This window comes from Gorilla gorilla, chromosome 12 (genome assembly GCF_029281585.2).
Source record: "Gorilla gorilla gorilla isolate KB3781 chromosome 12, NHGRI_mGorGor1-v2.1_pri, whole genome shotgun sequence".
Lineage (NCBI taxonomy): Eukaryota > Metazoa > Chordata > Mammalia > Primates > Hominidae > Gorilla > Gorilla gorilla.
Window position 1 is genome coordinate 111,149,098 of NC_073236.2, and position 24,511 is coordinate 111,173,608.

At 41.9% G+C, this 24,511-nt stretch overlaps 2 protein-coding genes across 24 annotated transcripts in view; one reads left to right on the forward strand and one right to left on the reverse strand.

The window, feature by feature from the left end:
- PPP1CB (protein phosphatase 1 catalytic subunit beta) overlaps window positions 1-12,320 on the reverse strand; it is a 49,406-nt gene extending 37,086 nt beyond the window's left edge. The window contains exons 1-2 of the mRNA XM_019021242.4: window positions 12,180-12,320; window positions 11,824-11,962 (exon numbers count right to left, since the gene is read on the reverse strand). Coding sequence (XP_018876787.2) covers window positions 11,824-11,875 — 52 coding nt within the window. The 5' untranslated portion in view covers window positions 11,876-11,962; window positions 12,180-12,320. The remainder of the gene's footprint in view (window positions 1-11,823; window positions 11,963-12,179) is intronic.
- The window catches only part of LOC129531541 (uncharacterized), a 40,290-nt gene continuing 28,065 nt past the window's right edge, over window positions 12,287-24,511 (forward strand). For 5 of the 23 annotated variants that reach the window (XR_008676784.2, XR_008676783.2, XR_010130025.1 and 2 more), the window contains exons 1-3: window positions 12,531-12,661; window positions 15,044-15,187; window positions 16,020-16,069. Coding sequence is in view for 3 of the 23 variants with exons in the window: in XM_063695980.1 (XP_063552050.1) it covers window positions 14,237-14,438; window positions 15,044-15,187; window positions 16,020-16,069 (396 nt within the window). In the remaining 20 variants the exon portion in view is untranslated. Of the gene's footprint in view, window positions 12,358-12,381; window positions 12,706-12,987; window positions 14,439-15,043; window positions 15,188-16,019; window positions 16,070-24,511 lie in introns of those variants that run through there. The other 18 variants (XR_010130022.1, XR_010130026.1, XM_063695980.1 and 15 more) reach the window with 9 other exon arrangements.

Sequence of the window (24,511 nt, forward strand, 5' to 3'; positions counted from 1 at the left end):
CCTGTAATCCCAGCATTCTGGGAGGCTGAGGTGGGCGGATCAGGAGGTCAGTTCAAGACCAGCCTGACCAACATGCTGAAACCCCGTCTCTACTAAAAATACGAAAATAAGCCAGGTGTGGTGGCGCGCACCTGTAATCCCAGATTACTCGGGAGGCTGAGGCAGGAGAATCGCTTGAACCCGGGAGGCAGAGGTTGCAGTGAGCTGAGATGGTGCCACTGCACTCCAGCCTGGGTGACAGAGTGAGACTCCGTCTCAAAACAAAAGAATAACTAACGTTGATTCAGAGACCAAAATGGCCTTTAGTGGCTCTGTATAATACCACAAATTGTCTGTAATATTGTGTATATGTAAAAATATTTTTCTGAGAAGGCCCATGGCTTTCATGAATTCACAAAGCATAAGTAAAAAGTCATTTCAGGTACATTGGTAAACAAATAGCAAGTATAATGAGAAAAGAGTGAAGAAGAAAAGTGACATATATAGGTGAGGGCTAGACATTTCAGGAATAAAGGACTTTTTTTTTTTTCCCCCACTGCACTGACATCTGCTTTGATAATACAAAAGCAAGGATGGGTAAAACTGTTAAGTGTCTCAGTACACACCAAGTCAGTGGCACCAAACCCCACTGGTAGTCAGTCACTGTGTTGTTCATTGCAACACACATGCAGTGAAACACAAAAAAGGCAGCTTCATGTATGCCCTTTGGTAAAGCAGTACAAATGATCAATTCTATTAAACTTCAATCTTTGAATACATCCCTTTAATAATCTACATGATAAAATGGAAATGCCCACAAAGCACTCCTGCTCCATCCCAAAGTACAATGGTTGTCGCAAAGGAAAGCACTCCTGTGACTGTTTTAGTTCCAAGCGGACCTAGACACTTTTTTTCACTAAACACTTTTACTGGAAAGTATTAACTGACAAACTATGGTTATTCAGACTTAGATATTCAACAGATACACGTGAACATGAACAAAGTGACCCTGTCATTTCAAGGAAAACAACTGACAGTACTTGTTGCCAATGATAAAATTCAAGCTTTCAAGTTACAAACTAAAATTCTAGAAACCTTGTAATCAGCACCATGAATCTGACAGCTTCTCCATAATTAAGGACTCTTCTGATGAGATCTTGTAACATTAACAAATGTCATTTCTGGATACTGTATTACATAATAAGCTGTTTCAACATCTGGACATCTGCATAACTCAGCTGAATCAATATTACCCAAATGAACAACGCGTATTATAAAGTCATGTGTAAGATCCATTTAAAGTACAAGAAAGATCAATGGATTTTAATGTAAGAGAACATAAAAATTCATGGATATAATTTCAGATTCCACATCTCTTTTAAAATTCACCTTTAAAAAACCACCACTTGCTGATTTTTGGTATAAACATCAGAGAATACCCACAATTATCTAGAACAGCTATTAAACTACTCCTCCTTTTTCTAACTACGTATCTGTAGGACTACAGACTTTCTTCATATTCAACTAAAACAAGGTATCAAAAGACTGAAACAAAACAGAGATGTGAATTCAGCTGTCTTCTGTTAAAAAGACATTAGATTTGCATAAAATGATGGCACTTCTCACATTTTTGCTTTAGAAAAGTTATCTTCATAAAAAACATTTATGCTAAAATGTAATATGTTGCTACTTAAAGAACAGATATTTATTTATTTATTTAGAGACAGTCTCACTCTGTCTCCCAGGCTGGAGTGCAGTGGCACAATCTCAGCTCACTGCAACCTCTGCCTCCCGGATTCAAGCAATTCTTGTGCCTCAGCCTCCCAAATAGCTGGGAATACAGGCACGTGACACCAAGCCCAGCTAACTTTTTTATATTTTTAGAAGAGACGGGGTTTCACCATGTTGCCCAGGCTGGTCTTGAACTCCTGGCCTCAAGCAATTCCACCCGCCTCGGCCTCCCAAAGTGCTGGGATTACACGTGTGAGCTACCATGCCCGGCCGAGAACAGAAATTTTTAAATTCCCAGTTTTAACTTCTAATGCAATATTGTTAAATACCTCACATAAATAAAAGCTCGTTTTCAATTCTTTACATATATGGAGAATTTGAGTGTAAGAGGGTCTCAAGACTCAAAGTTTAAGATACACTGCCCTATAGTTCCTGGCCAAAAGCAAGCATACAACAGTGCTAAATCACTTTTCACCATTTTATCCTACCTAGAAATACCTTTCCCTCTCAGCACCAACACTGATATGTCAAACCAGATTATAAACGCTGAATAATGGGAATAGTAAAGAAACTGTTACACGTACTTACATACAAGAATAGTGGTTATATGCAATAAACAGAAAGTGGAGGAAAACAGTATCTGTCACATACTTACAAGAAAGCCTTCTCAAAATTAATATGGGGAAGTTCCAGGACTCAATGGCACAAAGAGCTCTCTGTTAGTATTTCCTAGCTCAGGTTTGTACTAAGCAATAATGACGGCTAACATTTTCTGACCTTTAATGTGTCAAGAATTGTTTGAAGGCACTTACTATCATACATGCAGAAGAAACTGGGGCTGAAATACACCCAGAATCTGTGTCGTTAATCATTATATAAGATGGCATCCCAGTGTATCAATACTTATTAATATTTGAGTAAACACTTAACTGAGTAAACGTGATTATCATTCAGGATTCACATAATTCTAGTAGTTGGGAGTCCGAAATTCACAAAAGCTATTCCTTTCTGTCATCTAAAATCAGACCTCACTCTTTCTCACTGACAGGTTTGCAAGTTTCTCCCCCTCAGAAGTCTGGTCTCGGCCGGGCGCGGTGGCTCACACCAGTAATCCCAGCACTTTGGGAGGCCAAGGTGGGCAAATCACGAGGTCAGGAGTTCGAGAGCAGCCTGGCCAACATAGTGAAATCCCATCTCTACTAAAAATACAGAAAATTAGCTGGGCATGGTGGCAGGCGCCTGTAATCCCAGCTACTCAGGAGGCTGAGGCAGGAGAATCGCTAGAACCCAGGAGGCGGAGGCTGCAGTGAGCTGAGACTGCACCACTGCACTCCAGCCTGGACAACAGTGTGAGACTCCGTCTCGGAAAAAAGAAAAAGTCTGGTCTTTTTGTCTCGCTAGTTTGGCTCAAGTATTCGATAGTAATTTAAATAAAAGGCTCAATTCAAACCACATTGAGGAAACATACAAGTACCTATAAAGATTCCTTCTTAATTTACTATTTAAAGTTTTAAAATACGTGATTACAACTGCTAGATATGACATTAGTGAAAGCTATGTAACATCCAATATACCTAACCTTTTATTATGAAAACTTAGATTTTGATTTCTCCAAATCTTGAGAATGAGAGGTAGGACTAGGGGGAAGGTTAAAATGCTGTCAGACAAGTACAGTTATGCATCATTTACCAAAGAGAAAGTTCCTGAGAGATGCACAGTGAGGTGACTGTGTTGTTGTGCAAACATCACAGAGTGGACTTACACAAACCTAGATGGTATAGTCTATTGCTCTTAGGCTACAAAGCATGATGCACAGTATGTTACTGTACTGAATACTGTAGGCTACTGTAACACAATGAGTGCTTGTGTATCTAAACATATCTAAACACAGAAAAGGCACAATGTATATACAGTAATAAAGATAAAAATATTTTTCTTTCAAGAATTAACCTTTGCTTACTTAACATTTTTTACTTTAGAAACTTAAAAAAATTTTTAAACATTTTGAATTTTCTAGTAACGATTAGCTTAAAACAAAAGCATATCATACAGCTGTACAATATTTTCTTTATATCCTTATCCTATTAAGCCTTTTCCTATTTTTAAAAATATTTTTTACTTTTTAAACTTTTGTTAAAAACTAAACCATATACACACACATTAGCCTAGGCCTACAGAGTCAGGATCATCAGTAACACTATATTCCGCCTCCACATCCTCACTGGAAGGTCTGCAGGGGCAGTAACATGCATGGAGCCATCAACTCCCAGGATAATGAAGCTTTTTTTCCTGGAATGCCACCTGAAGGACATGCCTGAGTCGGTTTTAAGTTAACTAGTTTTTTAAAATAAGAATATATTCCAGGGCCCTGCGTAGTGACTCAAGCCTGTAATCCCAACACTTTGGGAGGCCGAGGCAGGCGGATCACCTGAGGTCGGGAGATCAATACCATCCTGGCTAACACGGTGAAACCCCGTCTCTACTAAAAATACAAAAAATTAGCCAGGTGTGGTGGTGCACGCCTATAATCCCAGCTACTCAGGAGGCTGAGGCAGGAGAATCGCTTGAACCTGAGAGGCAGAGGTTGTGGTGAGCTGAGATCGCGTCACTGCACTCCAGCCTGGGCAACAAGAGCGAAACTCTGTCTCAAAAAAAAAGAAAAAAAAAAAGGTAAATATATAACATAGCTGTTTATTACCATTATCAAGTATTATGTACTCTACATAATTGTGTTATACTTTTTTTTTTTTTTTTGGAGATGCAGTCTCACTCTTTCGCCCAGGCTGGAGAGCAGTGGTGCAATCTTTGCTCACTGCAACCTCCACCTCCCAGGTTCAAGTGATTCTCCTGCCTCAGCCTCCTGAGTAACTGGGATTACAGGCATATGCATGCCACCAAGCCCAGCTAATTTTTGTATTTTTAGTAGAGATGGGGTTTCACCATGTTGGCCAGGCTGGTCTCGAACTCCTGACCTCAAGTGGTCCACCTGCCTTGGCCTCCCAAAGTGCTGGGACTACAGGCATGAGCCACCACGCGTGGCCTGTTGTTGTACTTTTACACAACTGGCAGTGCAATAGGTTTACACCAGCACTACCACAAACAAGAGTAATGCATTGCACTATGACATTATGCCTATGATGTCACTAAGTGACAGGAATTTTTCAGTTCCATTCTAATCTTACAGGACCACTAACTAACTACCTTACATGAAGTCCACTGTTGACCAAAACATCATTTGATGGAACATATGACTATACTCAAACCAAGAAAGTGTTTTGGTCACCTTGCAACTGACCAGATGGGAACTTCTGTTACTTAGGGATATTCTGATTAACATTCTTAGAATAAAATTCCTTTATGGTGAAATATGCTATGTTAAAACCTCCCAATTATGCAAGTGTGGGCATGCATCAAAAACCAAACGCTATTCCCTCTGGGATATGCACATATCATCAATATCTCCACTTGTCTTTGCACAGATGCAGGTAAATTTGGCAAGGGAGGGTTCTGAGGCCAGTGATGTTCACGAAGGTTATACATACTCTCACAAATCACTGTGCTCTACATGTGAATAGTGCAGAGGCAGAATAAAGGACAACTGCCCCTGCCCTTTTTCCTACTGTATGACAAGTACCCATCTAGACCAAGGACTGACTTCCTCTATCAAACCAGGAAAAAACTGGCTACTGGTTATTTATACTTGAATAAGCCTTGAAATGGCTATTTAAAGCTGCTAGAAGCAGTGGCTGCTGCCTAAGGGTATCAATCTGTATCCAATCACAAATCCTAGAAGACTCGACTGGGACTCCCCATCTACCACACCACTGCTAAACCTACTGACATTTACAAACTATTTCTTCCCCTTGCCTCCCTATATGCCACCAAGATTCGAGAATAACCTTTCAGAAATACATAACAGAATTTAAGTCAGTATTTCTAAGTATCTTAACATTCCTTCATACCTGTATTACTTTACCTGTTAGAAATGTTTGAAAATGGGGCTGGGTGCCTGTAATCCCAGAACTTTGAGACTGGCCTGGGCAACAAAGTAAGATTCTGTGTCTACCAATTTTTTTTAATTAGTGGTGCATGCCTGTGGTCCCAGCTACTTGTGAGGCTGAGGTAGAAGGATCACTTGAGCCCAGAAGGTTGAGGCTGCAGGTGAGCCATGTTCACGCCACTGCACTCCAACCGGGTGACAGAGCCAGACCCTGCCTCCAAAAAAAAAAAAAATTAATTAATTAAAAAAATTAAAAATGCATGGCATTGGAATGTATACTCTTTTAAAAGTAATAAATGTGGAGAATAAGGAAGAAAAAGACCTACTAGATGCAACTATCTTCCCCACTAATCCTGACTCTTAATATGGCTTTGTCTCTAGACTCAATTTAAATAATGTATTAAATCCCAACGAATCTTCATCTTGGATTTAGATATTTACCAGAAAAGCTCCAGGTCTGCATTCAGATAGCAAAATAAAAACACCTCTGGGCTACTTCTTCAAACTGTCAGTTTCCCTTACTTGCTGAACTTAACTCAGAGAAAACAAACACCTAATCTCTGAATCAGTTAAAAAATATGCCATGACCTTATGTCTCTAGTATCTCATCCAGAAGAATCAAGGAGATAAAATATTCCTCGGGTGATCTCCCCCACTCCCCAACATGCTCTTTTTTCTAACAAGTCTAGCTGCAGATCCACACAAAACACCTTCCCTACAGAAGTGGAGGTTGTTGGCAACAACTGACACTTCTTTCCAACCACCTAACCTTTAGGTTGCTGGGTCAGGATTAAACAATTTAATCAGTAAAGAGGCCTTAAACAACCTGGCAGCTCATCAAAAAGTTAAACATAGGGCTACCATATGACCTAGAAATCTCACTCCCAGCTATATACCCAACGGAATTGAAAGTATATGCCCACAAAAAAAAAAACTTCTACACAAATGTTGATAGCAGCACTACAAGTATTCACAATAGCCGAAAGAAAACAAAATGTCCATCAACTGATGAATGAATTAAAAATGTGGTGTATGCATACAATGGAATATTATTCAGCCATAAAAGGAATAAAGTACTGATACATACTACAACAAAGATGAATGTTAAAAACATTAAAAGAAACCAGTCACAAAAAACAACATATTGTATGATTTCATTTGTATGAAACGTCCAGAATAGGCAAATCTAAGAAACAAAAAAAAGTAGATTAGTGGGGGCCGGGAGGGAATGGAGAGAAATGGGGTGTCTGCTACCGGGAACAGGGTTTTTTGGGGGGTATGTGTGTTTGAAAATATTATACAGTTCACTGTGGTGATGGCTGCACAACTCTATACTAAAAATCGTATCCTCTAAATAGGCAAACTGTATGGTATGTGAATTATATCTGGATAAATCTGTCATTTTAAAATGGAGGGCTTTAATATGCTTTCATTAATCGATTTCACTTTTCAAATCCATTCATTTATTTTTTTAACCTTCAAAAGGACACTACAGGCTGGGCGCAGCACCTCGCACCTGTAATCCCAACACTTTGGGAAGCCAAGGCTGGAGGATTGCTTGAGCACAGGGGTTCAAGACCAGACTGGGCAACCAACATAGGGAGACCCCGTCTCTACCAAAATAAAAAAAATTAGCCAGCCAAGGTGTCATGTGCCTGTGGTCCCATCCACTAGGGAGGTTGAGGCAGAAGGATCGATTGAGACCAGGAAGTCGAGGCTGCAGTGAGCCATGATCAAGCCACTGCATTCCAGCCTGTCTTGAATAGGAAAAGTTAAAAGTGTAGTCTGTCAGCCTAACTAAATCTTAAAAGTACTATACCTGTTTCACAAGAAAGAAAAGGGAGATACGCACTAAGAGATCACAAGCAGTGTCACAAATTCAGACATCTGACAGGTCAAAGTTAAATTAAAAATGAATTTAAAAAACAAAACAGGTACAAACACATCCCAAGATTTTCATAAAACTGTAAGTGGGCCAAAAATGTAACACAATCACATTTTGCTATGGAACTTTACACAGTGCTAATATTCTACAACTCATATTGTAATAGTCAAGTTCAGCTTCGTGGTAATATGTGAAAAAATACTTTAAGAAAAACTTTTCTATCACACAGCAAATCGCTTTTCGGTATTTTTGAAGACATTTCAATGACAAGGGAAAATGTTCATGATGTAATACTACGTGAAAAATTAACTCATAAAGCTATGTAAAGAATATTCTAATGATGTAAAGCATGTGAATTTTACAAAGTATGTTAAGTATCTTTAAACAAAAATATATCAAAATTTCAACAACGGTCATCTCTGGATTGTGGAATTACAGGGGACTTCTTGAAAGAATGCTGCCCTTTCATAATCAGGAAAAAGCAAATTCTAAACAGTTTCATATTATCACATATATGACACATAATAGACATACTATATCAACTGGCACATCCCAGTTTTTAAATACCTGGATCAAGACTGTGGTTGGGAACAGAGCTGGCACTCTTATTCACCCAGCAGCAGTTTTCCATACTAACCTCCTCCCAAATGCATTAGATTCTACTCATTCCACTTCACCTCCTCCAAAATAAACTTAGCACTTATAGTTTGAATGAAGTTCCCCAGATGATTCTGCTATACTCCCATTTCCCACCCCTCTTTGAGAACCACTCATCTAAGTAAGAAGCTTTTACCGGATTTTCCAGAATACTCATACAAACTAGCTTCAATTTAAATGATCAAAACACTATGGTAAGCCACAAGAATGTGGCCAACAGGGTCACTACAGGAGATAAAGTAGAAGTCTTTGGTTTTTAGTTCTAAGCAAAAGTTAATCCAAGAAAACATACCGAAAGAATATGCACCATCCAAATAATAAAATCAGTATTTCTGTTTTACATTAAATGGCATGTATGTATTAAAATGACCTAAAGGACTCTTTGAAAATATCATATCAAGGTCGGGCGCGGTGGCACATGCCTGTAATCCCAGCACTTTGGGAGGCTGAGGCGGGTGGATCACTTGAGGATGGAAAGTTCGAGACCAGCCAGGCCAACATGGTGAAACTACTAAAAATACAAAATTAGCCGGGGCGTGGTGGCACGCTGTAGTCCCAGCTACTTGGGAAGCTGAGGCAGAATAATCGCTTGGACCTGCAGGGGCAGAGGTTGCAGTGAGCCAAGATCACCCCACCGCACTCCAGCCTGCGTGACAAGCGCAAAACTCCGTCTCAAAAAAACAAAAAACAAAAAAAACTTATCAATAATACGCCCACCTAAAAAAGAAAAACAAAAAGCAACTCATAAAATGTAGTCACCAGAAGTGTGTATAGCTGATCTGCGATTTAATACAGTAAAAAAGAAAAAACAATCAAGAATATGTTGTGGGGCTACAATCAGCATTTTAAAATGAGATCAGGTCCTGCTGAATGTTTTCCCCTACTGCAGAGAAATTCTTGCCAAATTTTTACTTACACGTTCATTTGACACTAAAAACACTAACCATAGTTATTCTTGCTAGGCAGCTTTACAAAATATCACTAACTAGCATCTAATATCACTGAAAATCCAGGTGGACAAAATTTTCTTTGAAGATTAAAAATAATTATTTACTAGAAAATTCAATTCTGCTCTGGACAAGTCTTTCAACAGGTCTGGATCTGGGAAGGAGCTGAAAAACCTAGAATATTTAAGAATCCCTTGGGGGCACTGTCAAACTAAATATGCTTCTGTAGGATGAAGAAGTACTGAAACCTACTGATAGAATGTGTGCTGAACATAGGACAGAGAGGAGGCTGAAAAAGCCTGAAAGACACTTGTCTAGACTGGGAGCCCCTTGAGTGAAGAGACTGTGTCTTATCTTAGGATTGCTGGTGCTTGGCAAGGAGGAGGTCAACTTGTTAACGCTTGCTAAATTAAGAGAGAAATGTGTCTGGACTACAATTCTTACCCGCCCCCCCGCCCCCCCCAAAAAAGGAAAACAGATTGTACAAACCAAATATTTAATTTGAATTCACAAAAACAAATGGAATCACTTATTTTTCCCCCAGTGTCTTTTCTAGTAACCTTGCACAACCCACTCGTGAAGTTTAAGTACCTGTAATCATATAAAGGTGCGTCTAATTTAAAAGGATACAAACATTTTAAAACATAAATCTGTTTTATGCCTACAAAATATACGGAAAATGAAATAAAATATAAATAAGTTGAGATACAAACATATTTTTAAAATATTTAAATTTACAAGCAAAGTTTAAAATATATAAAAATATGCCGGGCGCGATGGCTCACGCCTGTAATCCCAGCACTTTGGGAGGCTGAAGCGGGTGGATCACGAGGGCAGGAGTTCAAGACCAGCCAGGCCAAGATGGTGAAACCTCCGTCTCTACAAAAATACAAAAAAAATTAGCCGGGCATGATGGCGGGGTGCCTGTAATCCCAGCTACTCAGGAGGCTGAGGCGGAAGAATCGCTCGAACCCGGGAGGCGGAGGTTGCAGTGAGCTGAGACCGTGCCATTGCACTCCAGCCTGGGCGACAGAGTGAGACTCCGTCTCAAAAAATAAAAATAAAAAAAAAATAAAAAGGAGTAGGCCTCTACTTTCCCAAATGTAAACAAGACATACACATTTTTAAATTAACTGTATTTCCCTCATAAAACAGTTACAAAATACAATTATTTTCAAAGCAAATTTCTCAAAGACCCAGCAAGATGTTCACATCTGAAACAAAGTCTTAGGTAGTGAACACTGACTGCAGGCACCAGGGGGCCTCCCAGGAATAACTTGATAGTAAAGGAAAAGGTAAATAAGAGTTCCTGGTAAAACTTTTGCTTCCTATTCAGTCTTAAGACTGCTGGATGGCTTTCACATCTGGAGCAAATACACAGTATTTAGTTACAGAACAGGTACTCACAGAACTTGGGTTTGAGATACCGACACATACGTTGAAAAAAGGAATTACCCCTCCCCCATTACAATATTCTTTGATGATTTTCCAAATATAAGTACATATTGCTTCACTCTAGCAATTATCTTAAGGTAATTTGAAAGCAAACAGTACATATGCAATCGTTGGACGGCGGCTAACAAAGAGGCCTCTAAATTGTTTAAAAAGGATTAAAGGCTTTTCTACACACTCACAAAACAATTATTGATGACGAAAACTTTAGGGTAGAGGGACTGTTTGGCAGAAGACTGCATTTAACTTTGAATAATATCCTGCAATGAATCAATACATTTAACTCCCGGCTAGTCCACCTCTTCGTTTTCCCCCCTTGCCTTCCCACCAACATAAAACTATTCAATAAGAACACTTGAGCCCGGAAAGCTCAAATGCTGCGTAGACTTGCAAATACCTTTCGAATACAAGACAGGCTTTAAAAACAGATTTTCACTAAGTTTGTGCAGAAATTAAGCTCTGCTCAAATCAAATGCAAAAGCCAATCCCTTCAGCAAACCCATCTACATACATCACATTTCTTACGTGCATCTTCAACCTGATCAAATATTTTGTCTTACAATTTTTTTAGGCCAAGTAACAAACGGTAGATTAATTCCCGCTAATTTTATCCTCTCTTTAAGAAGAATCCATTCTATATAGCATTGTGTAAAAATGCAGAGCAGACGAAGCAGTCCTGTTAAGGACAGGTTTTTATATATATACGTAAAATTCACTCCCGGAACGACAATCGGAGGCAGCCAAGGGCAATGCACAAAGAGAACAGAGAAGAACAGTGATTCCACGGACGCACAAAGCCCGGTGGCAGGCATCCTCTCCCCATCCTCGGGTCACCGGAGGCGAGCACGACGGCGCGCGGAGCCCGGCGGCCTTTCCGAAAGGCTGTCTCCCGCAGACCCGCTCCGCACAGCCTTCGGCCGGCGGGCCTGGCACCCGAGGGTCCGCGGGAACGGCCCCCTCTCCCCCGATCTCCCCTGACCGCGCTCCCAGCGGCCGCTCCCCGGCGCCCAGAGCCTCCTCGCCCCCTCCTCGGTTCGTCCGCCGCGCCGCGCTCCCAGAGACTCGTCTCGGGGCGGGAAAGGGGTCCCCTCGCGTTCCGGCGGCAGAGGGGGACGCAGGGGTCGGCGGCGGTGCCCGACCTCCCTCTGTCCCGCGGCCAGGCGCGCACTCACCCTCCAGCAGCCGGGTGATGAGGCTGTCCACGTTCAGCTCCCCGTCCGCCATCTTGTCGGCACAGACTCTCCTTCCCAGCAGCGGGAACAAGGGCTTCTCGGCGGCGGAGGCTGCGGCGACGGCTCGGCGTTCTCTCACCTACAAGTCACGCGGCGTTTCGACCCCGGCTCCAACTCCCCCTTTTCCCGGGCCCTCCCCCCACCCCCTCCCCGCCGGGTAGCGAGAGCGCGCGCACACTCGGAGGCACCCACGGAAAATAAATAAATAAACAAGAGAGGCCCCCTCGAACAGGGCCGCGTCAGACCCAGGCCGCCACCTCCTCCTCCTCGGCACCGCCCAGCTCCGCAAAGCTCACCAGCGCCGCCGACTGCCCCACCCGCAGCGCCACTCACTCCGCACGTCCCTTGCGCGCCGCCGCGTCACGCAGCTCTCCGCGCAGGCGCGCGGCGCGCTCCCCGCCGAGGCTCCCCTCGACGCCTGGGCCGCCGCGCAACCGCACTGGAGCGGCTTCGCCCGCTGCCGTCTTCGCGCAGGTGCGTCGCCCTCTCTCCACGTCCACGGCGCCGAGTCTCGCCGCGGTGGCGCAGGCGCCAGGGAGGTTCCCCGGCTTTGCCGCGCGGAGGAAGTCCCGGTTACGCAGAGCGCGCTGGGGCAGGGCTGACCTTCCCCTTTCTCTACTTCACTGGCCTCCTCTAGACGTGGTGGTTGCGCCCTTTCGGCCTCGCTTTCCGTTTTTTGGCTTCATCCCCTAGATCTGCAAACAGTTCCTCGTGTTTCTTCCGTTAGCCGGGAAACTCGAACTGCAGCGTTTGGGACCCGGGTTTGCGCGTGTGGAAAGTAAGAAGGGGTTACTCTGCTGGAGTTCGACATTGCAAATAAAGGTCTTTATCCCCGGCGGTTCTACAAAATTAGTTCTGCAGGGATTCTGGTTGAAAGAAGCGTTAAAGTGGGCCTTGTAGGAGTCAGCAATAATCCAATTTTACATGGGTGCAGATGGCTGCCTGTGTCTAGCGCTTTCACACATCTCATATCTTCATCCACGCCATGGGTATCTTTTTTCCACGGTGTGTTTCTGTTGCTGCCTCCAGTATATTGCTTAATCATCCTACCTGGTAATTATTTATGCATTTTTCTCCTACTCGACTCAGCTCCTAGGGGATGAAAACACACTAACTTACCTTTGTGCCCACAGCACCCACCAAGTATTTCCATCACGTAATACTGCCTCTAGAAAGGCAGGAGGAGAAGCAGTCACGCTAAGGATCTAGGCAAGCCAGATCTTTTGTCCGGTTTTAGGAGGTGGCCAGCCCTTACTTATTCCACAAGTGTTTTTCCAGAAACTCAGACTTGATATTGCCTCAAGTCCAAGGCAGTGTGCTTCCCCCACTCACATATCACTAATAGTAGCTAACATTTGTTCAGATCCCTATATGTACTCTGCCACTGTTTTAAATGTTACACCCGGGTTACCTCATTTAATCCTTACAACTGCCCTGTGAGGTAGGTACTATTATCTCTACTTTGTAGATGGGATTCACCGAGGCACAGACGGTTAAAAAACCTAGCCCAAATCACACAAATAAACAGCAGAGCTGGGATTCAAACCCAGACATGTAGTGCTAGAGTCTGCATTCTTAACAATTGCTATATTCTCCCTCTCCGTGAATGTGGGCTGAGATATTGAAACAGGCATGTGCTGTGGGGGAGAAAAAGCTTTGTCCAACCAAGTGCTTTCTAATGTCCAGATGACATAGAGCTAGGATTTCCTAATGTCTTTTTTCCCCTATTTTTCTCTCCATTTCAGGATTGAGTTTGTGCATCGATTGTGAACACAACAGGCAGCAGGCTATAATGGTGGTCCTGGCTGGAGTAGTTTTCACAGACTCTGCAGTAATCTGTGGAGATGAACTGGCAGTTCTCTGTAGTTTTCACAGATCACTGTTTTGAGGCCTTCAGGAGTGAAGAGCTGGCTCATCATCACTCTTTGTTGTTTTGTTAAATTTATTTACACCCTACTTTATTCCAGAGGAAAGGATTTAACGTAGTTTACATAAATGTGTACAGCGGGGTAAATTAAAAATAAGTACAGAGAAAAATAGGACAAAAGAAAACCGTGAGTGTGAAAGATAAGATTAAGCCAGCAGTTTTGTATGCAAAATGCATGGTGTAAGGTCCTATTGGTTTGCTGGAGGTAGGCCACACATATGACTCTCAGTTTTCTAGCAACCAAGAAAAAGATCAGTTTCAATCGGAGTAGGTGTTTTGGCTAAGCTGGAACTAGGACTTGAATATAGCAGCTTGTAGAGTTATACCACTTGCCCAAATCTCTTCCATGAGCCTCTTTAAGTGTAACAGAATGCGTGGGAGCACGTAAATGCTCCTACTTAGATGCCTACTTAGCCTCTAATTTTCATGGGGCCCATGAATCCCATGAAAAAGAACTTTGAACCCTGTCCACAATTAGAGTTCAAGTATACTCAGACATGTTTAAAGACAAGGGACACCCAAAGGAAAGATTGCACAGAGAGAAAGCGAGCATCCGAGAGAAAATCACCACAAGTGAGGCAGAGGGAGGCCGGTCTCAGCAGAGTTTTGGAGGTCGTGAGAAGAAGAGGTAGGAGATAGGAGAGTGGTTCTGAGTACTTGCCTGCTGATGTTACCTTCTCCACCCCCACCAGGTTTTCCAGTGCCTGGAGTCTTGGGCAGGAATGGGCCACTGTAAGAAAGAGCTTTATCACTAGGGCCTCAGCCAACTTTTCTGTGGGATATCCCTCCAAAATAATTAAGAGTTCAGAATGCTTCAGATTTTGAAGTGAAACTGGTACATATATTAAGTGTTACTTAATAACCCGATAGTTTCTAGGGCAGCTCACCATAATCCCAAGTATTAGCCACCACCCTCACCCCCTTCAGAGTAAAATGTGTTTCCTGAAGGAAGTTGGGAAAATGAAGAAAAAAATACAAAAATCACCTATAATCTTACCAGTCATAGATGGCAGTTTTCCTGTCTTATTTCTGAATAATGGTTGTTAAACATTTGCCAGCACACCATAAGGCTTAGGGAGGCATCTGGGTCATGCATGTTAATATCCTTGGGTAATTCCAGAAATGTCTATGAAGGGAAACTCTTGTTATTTATCTAGACTTCCTGATTGCAAGGGGTTTGGGCATCATGATTTAGGGGTCTTAATAAAATTATTATTTTATTTTTACTAATAGGTAATGTCTGTGCCTATCAGATAAAGGCAAACCAGTGCTCAGAGGAACCCAACCATCTCTGTATTGAGACCAGAGAGCTGTCTCTATGGATTGTCCTTAGAGAAGGCATTTCGGAACACAGTAAACAGCAGCCTGGTGACTCCGGTTAGTAAATGCAGCAAAGACTTTCATAGGGATGTTTTTCTTATATGCCTGTCAGTATTAGCAGTAGCCAATCTGGTGTGAAAGTGAGTAAGTTTAGCAAAATGTGGAGGGGGTGATATATAGTTTTTTGCTGCTCTGGCTTAATCCAAGATGACTTTTAAATGAATGAATCAACATTCATTGGGCTGTCCTTCCATAAATACGATTCTTCTCAATCAAGTGTTTAATAAGTCTTAAGTAGTGGTAAGTTTAAATTTTACTAGTTGTATCTGGAGGTCAGCCATTCTTTATATCGCATGCATTAAGCTTTTATAGTCAGCTCAATTCAAGAAAATTGGAAAACCAGACAAGGACATATATGCATCATTAGGAGGCGACCTCTCTCAATACAGAGCCAGGCCTAGGTGGTACAGCCAGGCAGGGCCAAGATTTGTTCTTAAGATTTAGTTTTGGTTTCATTTCATTATACATATGAGAATAGCCAAAATTATAGCTAAGCCATAAGGCATGTCCTCAGCCAGTTTAGTCCCCCAGAATTATAAGGCGAATATAAATACATGCCTCCTTCCCTGCCCTTGGTCAGTAACCTCCCCGGTGGCCCCAACCAACTCTCTCTTCTCTCTCTCTCAGTTTGTCTTAAGCTAACTCCATAGTACCTCCGTATCTTTCAAGATAAAGTGATTGAAAAACAAACGTCTAGTAATTGAAGGAGTTAACTGGCTATTTAGAACTGTTAACTATAAGGCAATTAAAGCTAGGTGAACAGCTACCACAAGTAATGACTATTTAATTGTTGAAGAGTTTATCTGTGGCCTTTTTTTCTTGTAATTAGATTACAGGGCCAGTTGCCTTTGTTACAATAAAAGCAAGTCATCTACACAGGTAAGAATGTTTCTCTTTTATTGCTCCCCCCTCCCCCCATCCTGCTCACTGAAACGGATACCAGGAAATAACTGTTTGATGAGGGAAAGTATACAATATGTGAATATTTGTTTCAAATGAAACAGTGTACTGTAAATGTTTTGTTTCTTGTTGCTCTGTTTCTCCTGTAGTATATCCAAATCACATATAATTCACCTTTTCAGTTGGAGGTTTACCGCTAAATGGCTTAATTTTTTTTCTTTTTTTGAGACAGAGCCTCACTCAGGCTGGAATACAGTGGCTCATTCACAGCTAACTGCAGCTTTGACGTCTCAGGCTCAAGCAATCCTTCTGCCTCAGCCTCCGTAGTAGCTGAGACCATAGGCATGTGCCACCATGCCCGGCTATTTTTTTTATTTTTAGTAGAGACAGGGTCTCGCTGTGTCAGGCTGGTCTCGAACTCCTGGGCTCAAGCAATCCTCCCACCTCGGCCTCCCAAAGTGCTGGGATGACAGGCATGAGCCACCGCACCTGGCCCTAACTGGTTTTTATGTCTCTGTTTCAATTGGGTTTTGGTAGATAAGACAAGGAAAGCATTACTTTTTTTATGTAGTTATAAAATGAGTAGCTTCTCATAATATATAAGACCACATTAAAATTAATAGCGTATGTCTGTTAAAACTAAAGCTAAACTATTTGTGAGCTGTGAAATATATTCATCAGAGTTACATCCAACACCAATAGGTCCTTTATATAGGAAACACTGGTTAAATAGAATATTTATTAATTATTATTTAAATCTTGATTTAAACCAAATCCAGTCATCATAATAAGTTCTTAATTGAAATGCTCTATGGTACTTGTTATTTAAGAAAACCTTACAGTGAATAGACCTCTGAAACAAAAAGAATAATGAACCAATTAAGTATTTATGAAACAGTGAGTTTGAGTCTGTGTTGAAGAAGGCATGACTTCCCAACTTTCAAGTTGTTTAATGACTATGTGGGAAAATGACCACAAAATGACTTGGATAGTGGGAAAAGCATTGGCTTGGAGGTGGGAGAACAAAGCAGTGAATAACCTTAGACAATTCAATCTTTCTGAACCTTGGATTCATTACCTACAAAATGTGCCCATTAATAAATGATTTCCAAAGCTTCTTCTAGGTCAAACAAGTCTCTGATTCTAAGACATACAAATAAAACCCAAAATGTAACATAATATTGTACATGCCGTCCCCAGCCCAGGAACTGGACCAACGCCAAAGGGTCAATTGTTCGGAACATGGAATATATTTTCCCACAGAGACTGTGGTACAAATGGTGGTTAAACTCTCAGATCAGTCTGCAAAATCAATTTAGTCCTTAATGTAACTATAGAAGAGTGTCCATGGCAATATGGACTCTAGCCATCAATTATAACAGAGTTTATGGGGAATATTTATTGAGGATTCCTATTTGGCATGGCAGAAAACATCTCTCAGTGTTTTCTACTACCCTGAGCAATAGACATGAAGACAATTCTAGTTCCAATTTACAGACAGACCTGGACCCTATATGGGAGACAAAGGCTGGGCTGGCAGCATAGAGGGCAAGGGATGCTCTGATACCTTTAAATCCTTGGGGGGTGGGGGGGAGTGGGGGCAGGGCATGGTGGGCTGAGCACAGTTCATGACATCTTGGGGTTTGGTTGCCAGGAAGGACCTGGCTCCCAAACCAAAGGATAGGGAATGTGAAGGCAGAAGGAAGAAAGGGAGTAAGTATATTGTGCTGGGAACTTTTTTTAAAAAAGATACAATTACTTTTAATCTTACTTTGCGATTGAGGAAGTTGTGATCTAGAAAGGTTAAATTATGGCTGGGCTTGGTGACTCATGCGTGTAATCCCAGCACTTTGGGAAGCCGAGGCAGAAGGCTTGCATGATCCCAGGAGTTCAAGACCAGTCTGGGCAACATAGCAAGGCTTCATCTCTACTAAAAAAATTCAAACTTGGCCAGTCCCTGTGGTGTGCACCTGTAGTCCTAGCTACTCTGGAGACTGAGGCAGGAGGATCCCTTGAGCATAGGAGGTTGAGGATGTGTTGAGCTATGATCATGCCACTGTACTCCAGCCTGGGTGACAGAGCAATACCTGTCTCTAGAAAACAAAAACAGTTAAATTGCATTGATATACTAGCAAAACTAGGACTTGAATCTCAATCTCTCCATCTCCTTCAGATTTTTACTCGAAAGCCTTCATACTGTGCAAGAGCCTACTCTTTTTGTCCCCTCTCCTTCCTGCACAAGAGCACCCTAGAACCCAGGGTCCCCATGCCCACCCTTATTCCTATTTTTCATTCTCTACTTTTCAGGGCAACCTGCTCAGCAATGAGCACAGCATTTTTCTGTTTTGCCCCTGTGTGTTTTAACGGTGCAATCACCTCAAAGAATGACTTTACTGTTGCTAAAAAGAGGTTGCTCTCGCCCCTCATAGTCCAGTCCAGGTTTTAACAAACCACCCAGAGAATGTGATTGAGTGATCCCAAGCTCTAAGAACATTTAGGTACTTCTAGTAGTGACATTCCTATTAAGACAGAGCCCAGCTTGGCTGGGAGATCCAATGTCCCCATGCCCAGGTGACAGGCATTGCTCCTTTGTCAGAAAGGTTCCTGGCTGGAGGTTCATAAGTGTACCATGTGCTGGGAATTTTTACTGACATGATCACAATTAATCCCTCAGAAAATCCTGTGAAGTAAGTAGTTTCCCTTTTATAGGGAATGTGGGAATGAATCAAGACTCAGAGGCTTTGACTTGTCTTTAGGCACCAGGTCAGTCCAATTCTAAAGCCCTGGCTGGAATACCCAGGCAGTGTGATTTAGAGATGCTGGGCTAGTTAGGTGGACTAGCTCTGGGACTCTGTTGTGAGAAAAAGTGAGTGGCGATGGGGTGGGGCAGCAGATGTAACTTGATGGCAAGGATTGTCAACTTACAGCAGGAAAATGGGTGAGGAGGAGCAGAATATGGGTGGTTCTGGCAGCGGGACAGTCTTCAGGAATGAGAAGGAGAGGTCATCCCCAGCTACCTCCAGGAGAAAGGTAGGGAATGCCTTCCCTGCACATCTGAGGGGCTTCTTGGCCAGACAGACATTCACAATAAGCAACTCTCTTTTGTCCACATTCCTTTTTAAAAAATTTTTATTTTCGGTTTGGTGGTACATGTGAAGGTTTGTTACATAGATAAACACATGTCATCAGGGTTTATTGTACATATATTACATCACCCAGGTATTAAGCTCAGTACCCAATAATTCTCTTTTCTGCTTCTCTCCCTCCTCCCACCCTCCTGCCTCAAGTAGACCTTAGTGCTTGTTTTCTTTTTTGTGTTCGTAAGTTCTTATCATTTAGCTCCCACTTATAAGTAAGAACATGTGATATTTGGTTTTCTGTTTCTGAATTAGTTTGCTAAGGATGATAGCCTCCAGCTCCATCCATGCATCCATGTTCCCTCAAAAGACATGATCTTGTTTTTTTGTTGTAGTTGTTAGTTTGTTTTTGAGACAGAGTCTCCCTCTGTTGCTTAGGCTGGAGTGTAGTGCCATGATCTTGGCCCACTGCAACCCCCACCTCCTGGGTTCAAGTGATTCTCCTGCCTCAGCCTCCTGAGTAGCTGGGATTACAGGCATCCGCCACCACGCCCGGCTAATTTTTGTGTTTTTAGTAGAGACAAGGTTTTGCCATGTTGGCCAGGCTGGTCTCGAACTCCTGATTTAAGATGATCCACTTGCCTTGGCCTCCCAAAGTGTCGGGATTACAGGCGTGAACCACCACACCTGGCTTGATCTTCTTCTTCTTTTATGGCTGCATAATATTCCATGGTGTATATGTACCACATGTTCTTTATCCAGTCTGTCATTGATGGGCATTTAGGTTGATTCCATGTCTTTGCTATTGTGAACAGTGCTGCAATAAACATTCACATGCAAGTGTCTTTATGGTAGAATGCTTTATATTCCTCTGGGTATACACTCAGTAATGGGATTGCTGGATTCTGCTTTTAACTCTTTGAGGAATCACCATACTGCTTTCCACAATGGTTGAATAAATTTACACTCCCACCAACAGTGTGTAAGGGTTCCCTTTTCTGCGCAACCGTACCAGCATCTGTTATTTTTTGACTTTTTGGTAATAGCCATTCTGACGGGTATGAGGTGGTATCTCATTGTGGTTTTGATTTGCATTTCCCCAATGATCAGTGATATTGAGCTTTTTCTCTTATACTTCTTGGCCACATGTATGTCTTCTTTTGAGAAGTGTCTAGATGTTCATGTCCTTTGCACACTTTTTAATGTGGTTGTTTTTCTCTTATAAATTTAAGTTCCTTATAGATGCTGGATATTAGACCTGTATCAGATGCATAGTTTGCAAATATTTTCTCCCGTTCTGCAGGTTGTCTGTTTACTCTGTTGATAGTTTCTTTTGCTGTGCAGCAGCTCTTAAGTTTAATTAGCTCTCATTTGTCGACTTTTGCTTTTGTCGCGATTGCTTTTGGTGTCTTTGTCATGAAATATTCGCCCATTCCTATCTCCAGGATAATATTGGCTAGATTCTCTTCCAGGGTTTTTTTTATAGTTTGGGGTTTTGCATATAAGTCTTGAATCTATCTTGAGTTGATTTTTGCATATGATGTAAGGAAGAGGTCCAGCTTCAGTCTTCTGCATATGGCTAGCCAGTTATCCCAGCACTATTTATTGAGTAGGAGGTCTTTTCCCCATTGCTTGTTTTTTTTGTCAGCTTTGTCAAAGATCAGATGGTTGTAGATGCGTGGCCTTATTTCTGGGCTCTCTATTATTTTATTTATTTATTTACTTATTTTTATTTTTATTTTTTTGAGACATAGTCTCCCTCTATCGCCCAGGCCGGAGTGCAGTGGTGCGATCTCTGCTCACTGCAACCTCCGCCTCCTGGGTTCAAGCGATTCTCCTGCCTCAGCCTCCTGAGTAGCTGAGATTACAGGCACGTGCCACCACGCCCGGCTAATGTTTTTTGTATTTTTAGTAGAGATGGGGTTTCACCATGTTGGTCAGGCTGAAACTCGAAACTCAGTCTCAAACTCCTGACCTCATGATCCATCTGCCTTGGCCTCCCAAAGCACTGGATTACAGGCATGAGCCACTGCACCTGGCCTCTATTCTGTTCCATTGGTCTATGTGCCTGTTTTTGTACCAGTACCATGCTCTTTTGGTCACTGTAGCCTTGTAGTATAGTTTGAAACCAAATCCAGCAGCACATCAAAAAGCTAATCCACCATGATCAAGTAGGCTTCATCTCCAGGAAACAAGTTTGGTTCAACATGTAAAAATCAATAAATGTGATTCATCACATAAACAAAACTAAAGACAAAACCACATGATTCTTTCAATAGATGTAGAAAAGGCTTTTGATAAAATTTAACCTCACTTCATGTTAAAAACTCTTGATAAACTAGGTATTGAAGGAACATCATACCTCAAAATAATAAGAGCCATCTATGACAAACCCACAGCCAACATTATACTGAATAGACAAAAGCTGGAAGCATTCCCCCTGAAAGCCGGCACAAGACAAGGATGGCCTCTCTCACCACTTCTATTCAACATAGTATTGGAAGTCCTAGCCAGAGCAATCAGGCGAGAGAAAGAAATAAAGGGTATCCAAATAGGAAGAGAGGAAGTCAAACTATCTCTGAACACAACATGGTTCTATATCTACAAAGCCCCATAGTCTCAGCCCAAAAGCTCCTTCAGCTGATAAACAACTTCAGCAAAGTTGCAGGATACAAAATCAACGTACAAAAATTACTAGCATTCCTATACACCAACAGCAATCAAACTGAAAGCCAAATCAGAAAGGTAATCCCATTCACAATTGCCACACAAAAAATAAAATACCTAAGAATGCAGCTAACCAGGGAGGTGAAAGATCTCTACAATGAGAATTACAAAACACTGCTCAAAGAAATCAGAGAAGACACAAACAAGTGGAAAAACATCCCATGCTCATGGATAGGAAGAACCAATATCATTGAAATGGCTATACTGCCCAAAGCAATGTACAGATTCAATGCTATTTCTATCAAACTACCAACAATATTCTTCACAGGACTAGAAAAAATTATTTTAAAATTTATATGGAACCTATAAAGAATAGCTAAGGCAATCCTAAGCAAAAAACAAAGCTGGAGAAATTTTGTCCACATTTCTATGCCAGACCTGTATGACCAGTGCTAAGAGGTGTGGTTCAGATCCTAAGCTTTTTAGAATCCCAAAGAGGGGGAGGCGATGAGGTCAGGCAAAGTCTTAATAGCAGTGATGCCACTAAAGGATTTGAACTGGGTTGTGAAATATTATGGGATTTGGATTGGTAGCTTTCTTGATACATAACACTTGTATATTTATGGGGTATGTGTGATATTTTGATACATGAATACAATGTGTGATGATCAAGCCAGGGTGTTTAGGATATATATCACCTGAAACCTTTCATTTCTTTGTGTTGGGAACATTTCAAATCTTCTCCTCTAGCTATTTTGAAGTGTATAGTATGTTGTTGTTAACTATAGTCATTTACTATGCTGTTGAACACTACAATTTATTCCTTCTAACTGTGCATTTGTACCCATTAACCAACTTCTCTTCAACACCATCCCCCCAACCCTTTCTAGCCTCTAGCTACCATAATTCTACTCTCTGCCTCCCTGAGATCAACTTTTTTAGGTCCCACGTATGAGTGAGAACATTCAATATTTGTCTTTTCTGTCTTCTGACTTAGTTCACTTAACATAATGACCTATAGTTTCATCCATGTTTCTGCAAATGACCATATTTCATTCTTTTTTATGGCTGAATAGTATTCCTTTGCAGAATATATACCACATTTTCTTTTTCCATTCATCCATTGATGGACTAGATAAGTGATTTTTGATTGAAGTAGCTGCATGTTTGTTGTCAGAATCACCTAGGGAACTTTTTCAAAATATCAGTGTTTAATTTCTCCTCCTTCCCCAAGAACATCATAACTATTTCTCAGCATTGGGAGTGGAGGAGGATATATTTTGTAACACTATTCAAGGGAATTCTGATAGGGACCCATTCATCCCTCAGGCCTTTTCACTGATAAAGATTTCAGAAAATAAAAGTTGTGAAAGAGACTGATTCAGCTAGAAGAGATAGGGGAGGGCTCTTCATGTGAAGGGATTGTGAAAGAGAGGAGACTGGGGTCCCTGGAGCGGAGGGTGCATCAGAGGAAGTGGTAGGAAATAGGGTGGGGTATTAAGATGGGGAAGTCAAGAAGAAATTGGAATGCTAGGTCAGAGAGTTTAATCCAGATGTTGTTTGAAATAAGAAATTATTCATGCATTCATTTGTTCAATAAATATTTATGAGCACCTACTCTGTGCCAGGCACTGTGTCATGTGCTGGGGAGACAGTGGAGAATGAAATAAAGCTCTTTCCCTCATAAAACTTATATTCTGGTAGGAGGGGAGAAGTGACCAATCCATTCCAGTTTGCCTGGGACATTCCTGCTTTTAGCACTCAAATTCTGCCCAGGAACCCCCTGGGTAAACCAGAATCGTTGGTTCTCTAGGAGAGTCTCTAGGAGACTCTGTGTGTGTGTGTGTGTGTGTGTGTGTGTGTGTGTGTAGTGCTGAAGGCTAGGAAGAAAAATGAAGCAGGGTAAGAGGTTGGGATAAAGAAGAATGCTGCTTTAAACAAGGTTGTCATGGAAGATCTCTCTGAGGAAGTGACACATGAGCAGCAATCTGGCTGGGCACAGTGGCTCACACCTGTAATCCCAGCACTTTGGGAGGCAAGGCAGGTGGATCACTTGAGGTCAGGAGTTGAAGACCAGCCTGGCCAACATGGTGAAACCCTGTCTCTACTAAAAATACAAAAATTGGTGGGGTAAGGTGGTGGGCACCTTTAGTCCCAGCTACTCGGTAGGCGGAGGCAGTAGAATGGCTGGAACCTGGGAAGTGGAGGTTGCAGTGAGCCAGATCAAGCCATGGCACTCCAGCCTGGGCAACAGAGCAAGACTCCATCTGAAAATAAATAAATAAGTAAATAAATAAGCAGCAATCTGCAAAAAAATGAGAATGTGGGCCATGTAAATATCTGAGAGTGGGTTCAGGAAGGGGTGATTATTTCCAGGAAAAATAACCACCTTGTAAAGGTCCCCAGCTGGAAACATGCTTGGCATAGATGAAGAACAGCAATTAGGTAGAAAGGTTGGAGGAATAGAAGAAGAGGTCAGAAGTAGAGAAGGGCCAGATGGAGCAAGCTGTGTCAAGGACACTGGATTACATTCGGAGTGTGTTGGGAGCCACAAGGAGGTTGAGAGCAGAAGGTGATGGAAACGAGTGGAAGCAGCACGACTGCTTAGGAAGCCATTGCCTTAGAACATCCTAAAGAATCCCTTCTCAAAATGTTTCATCAGAGAAACAGCAGAATG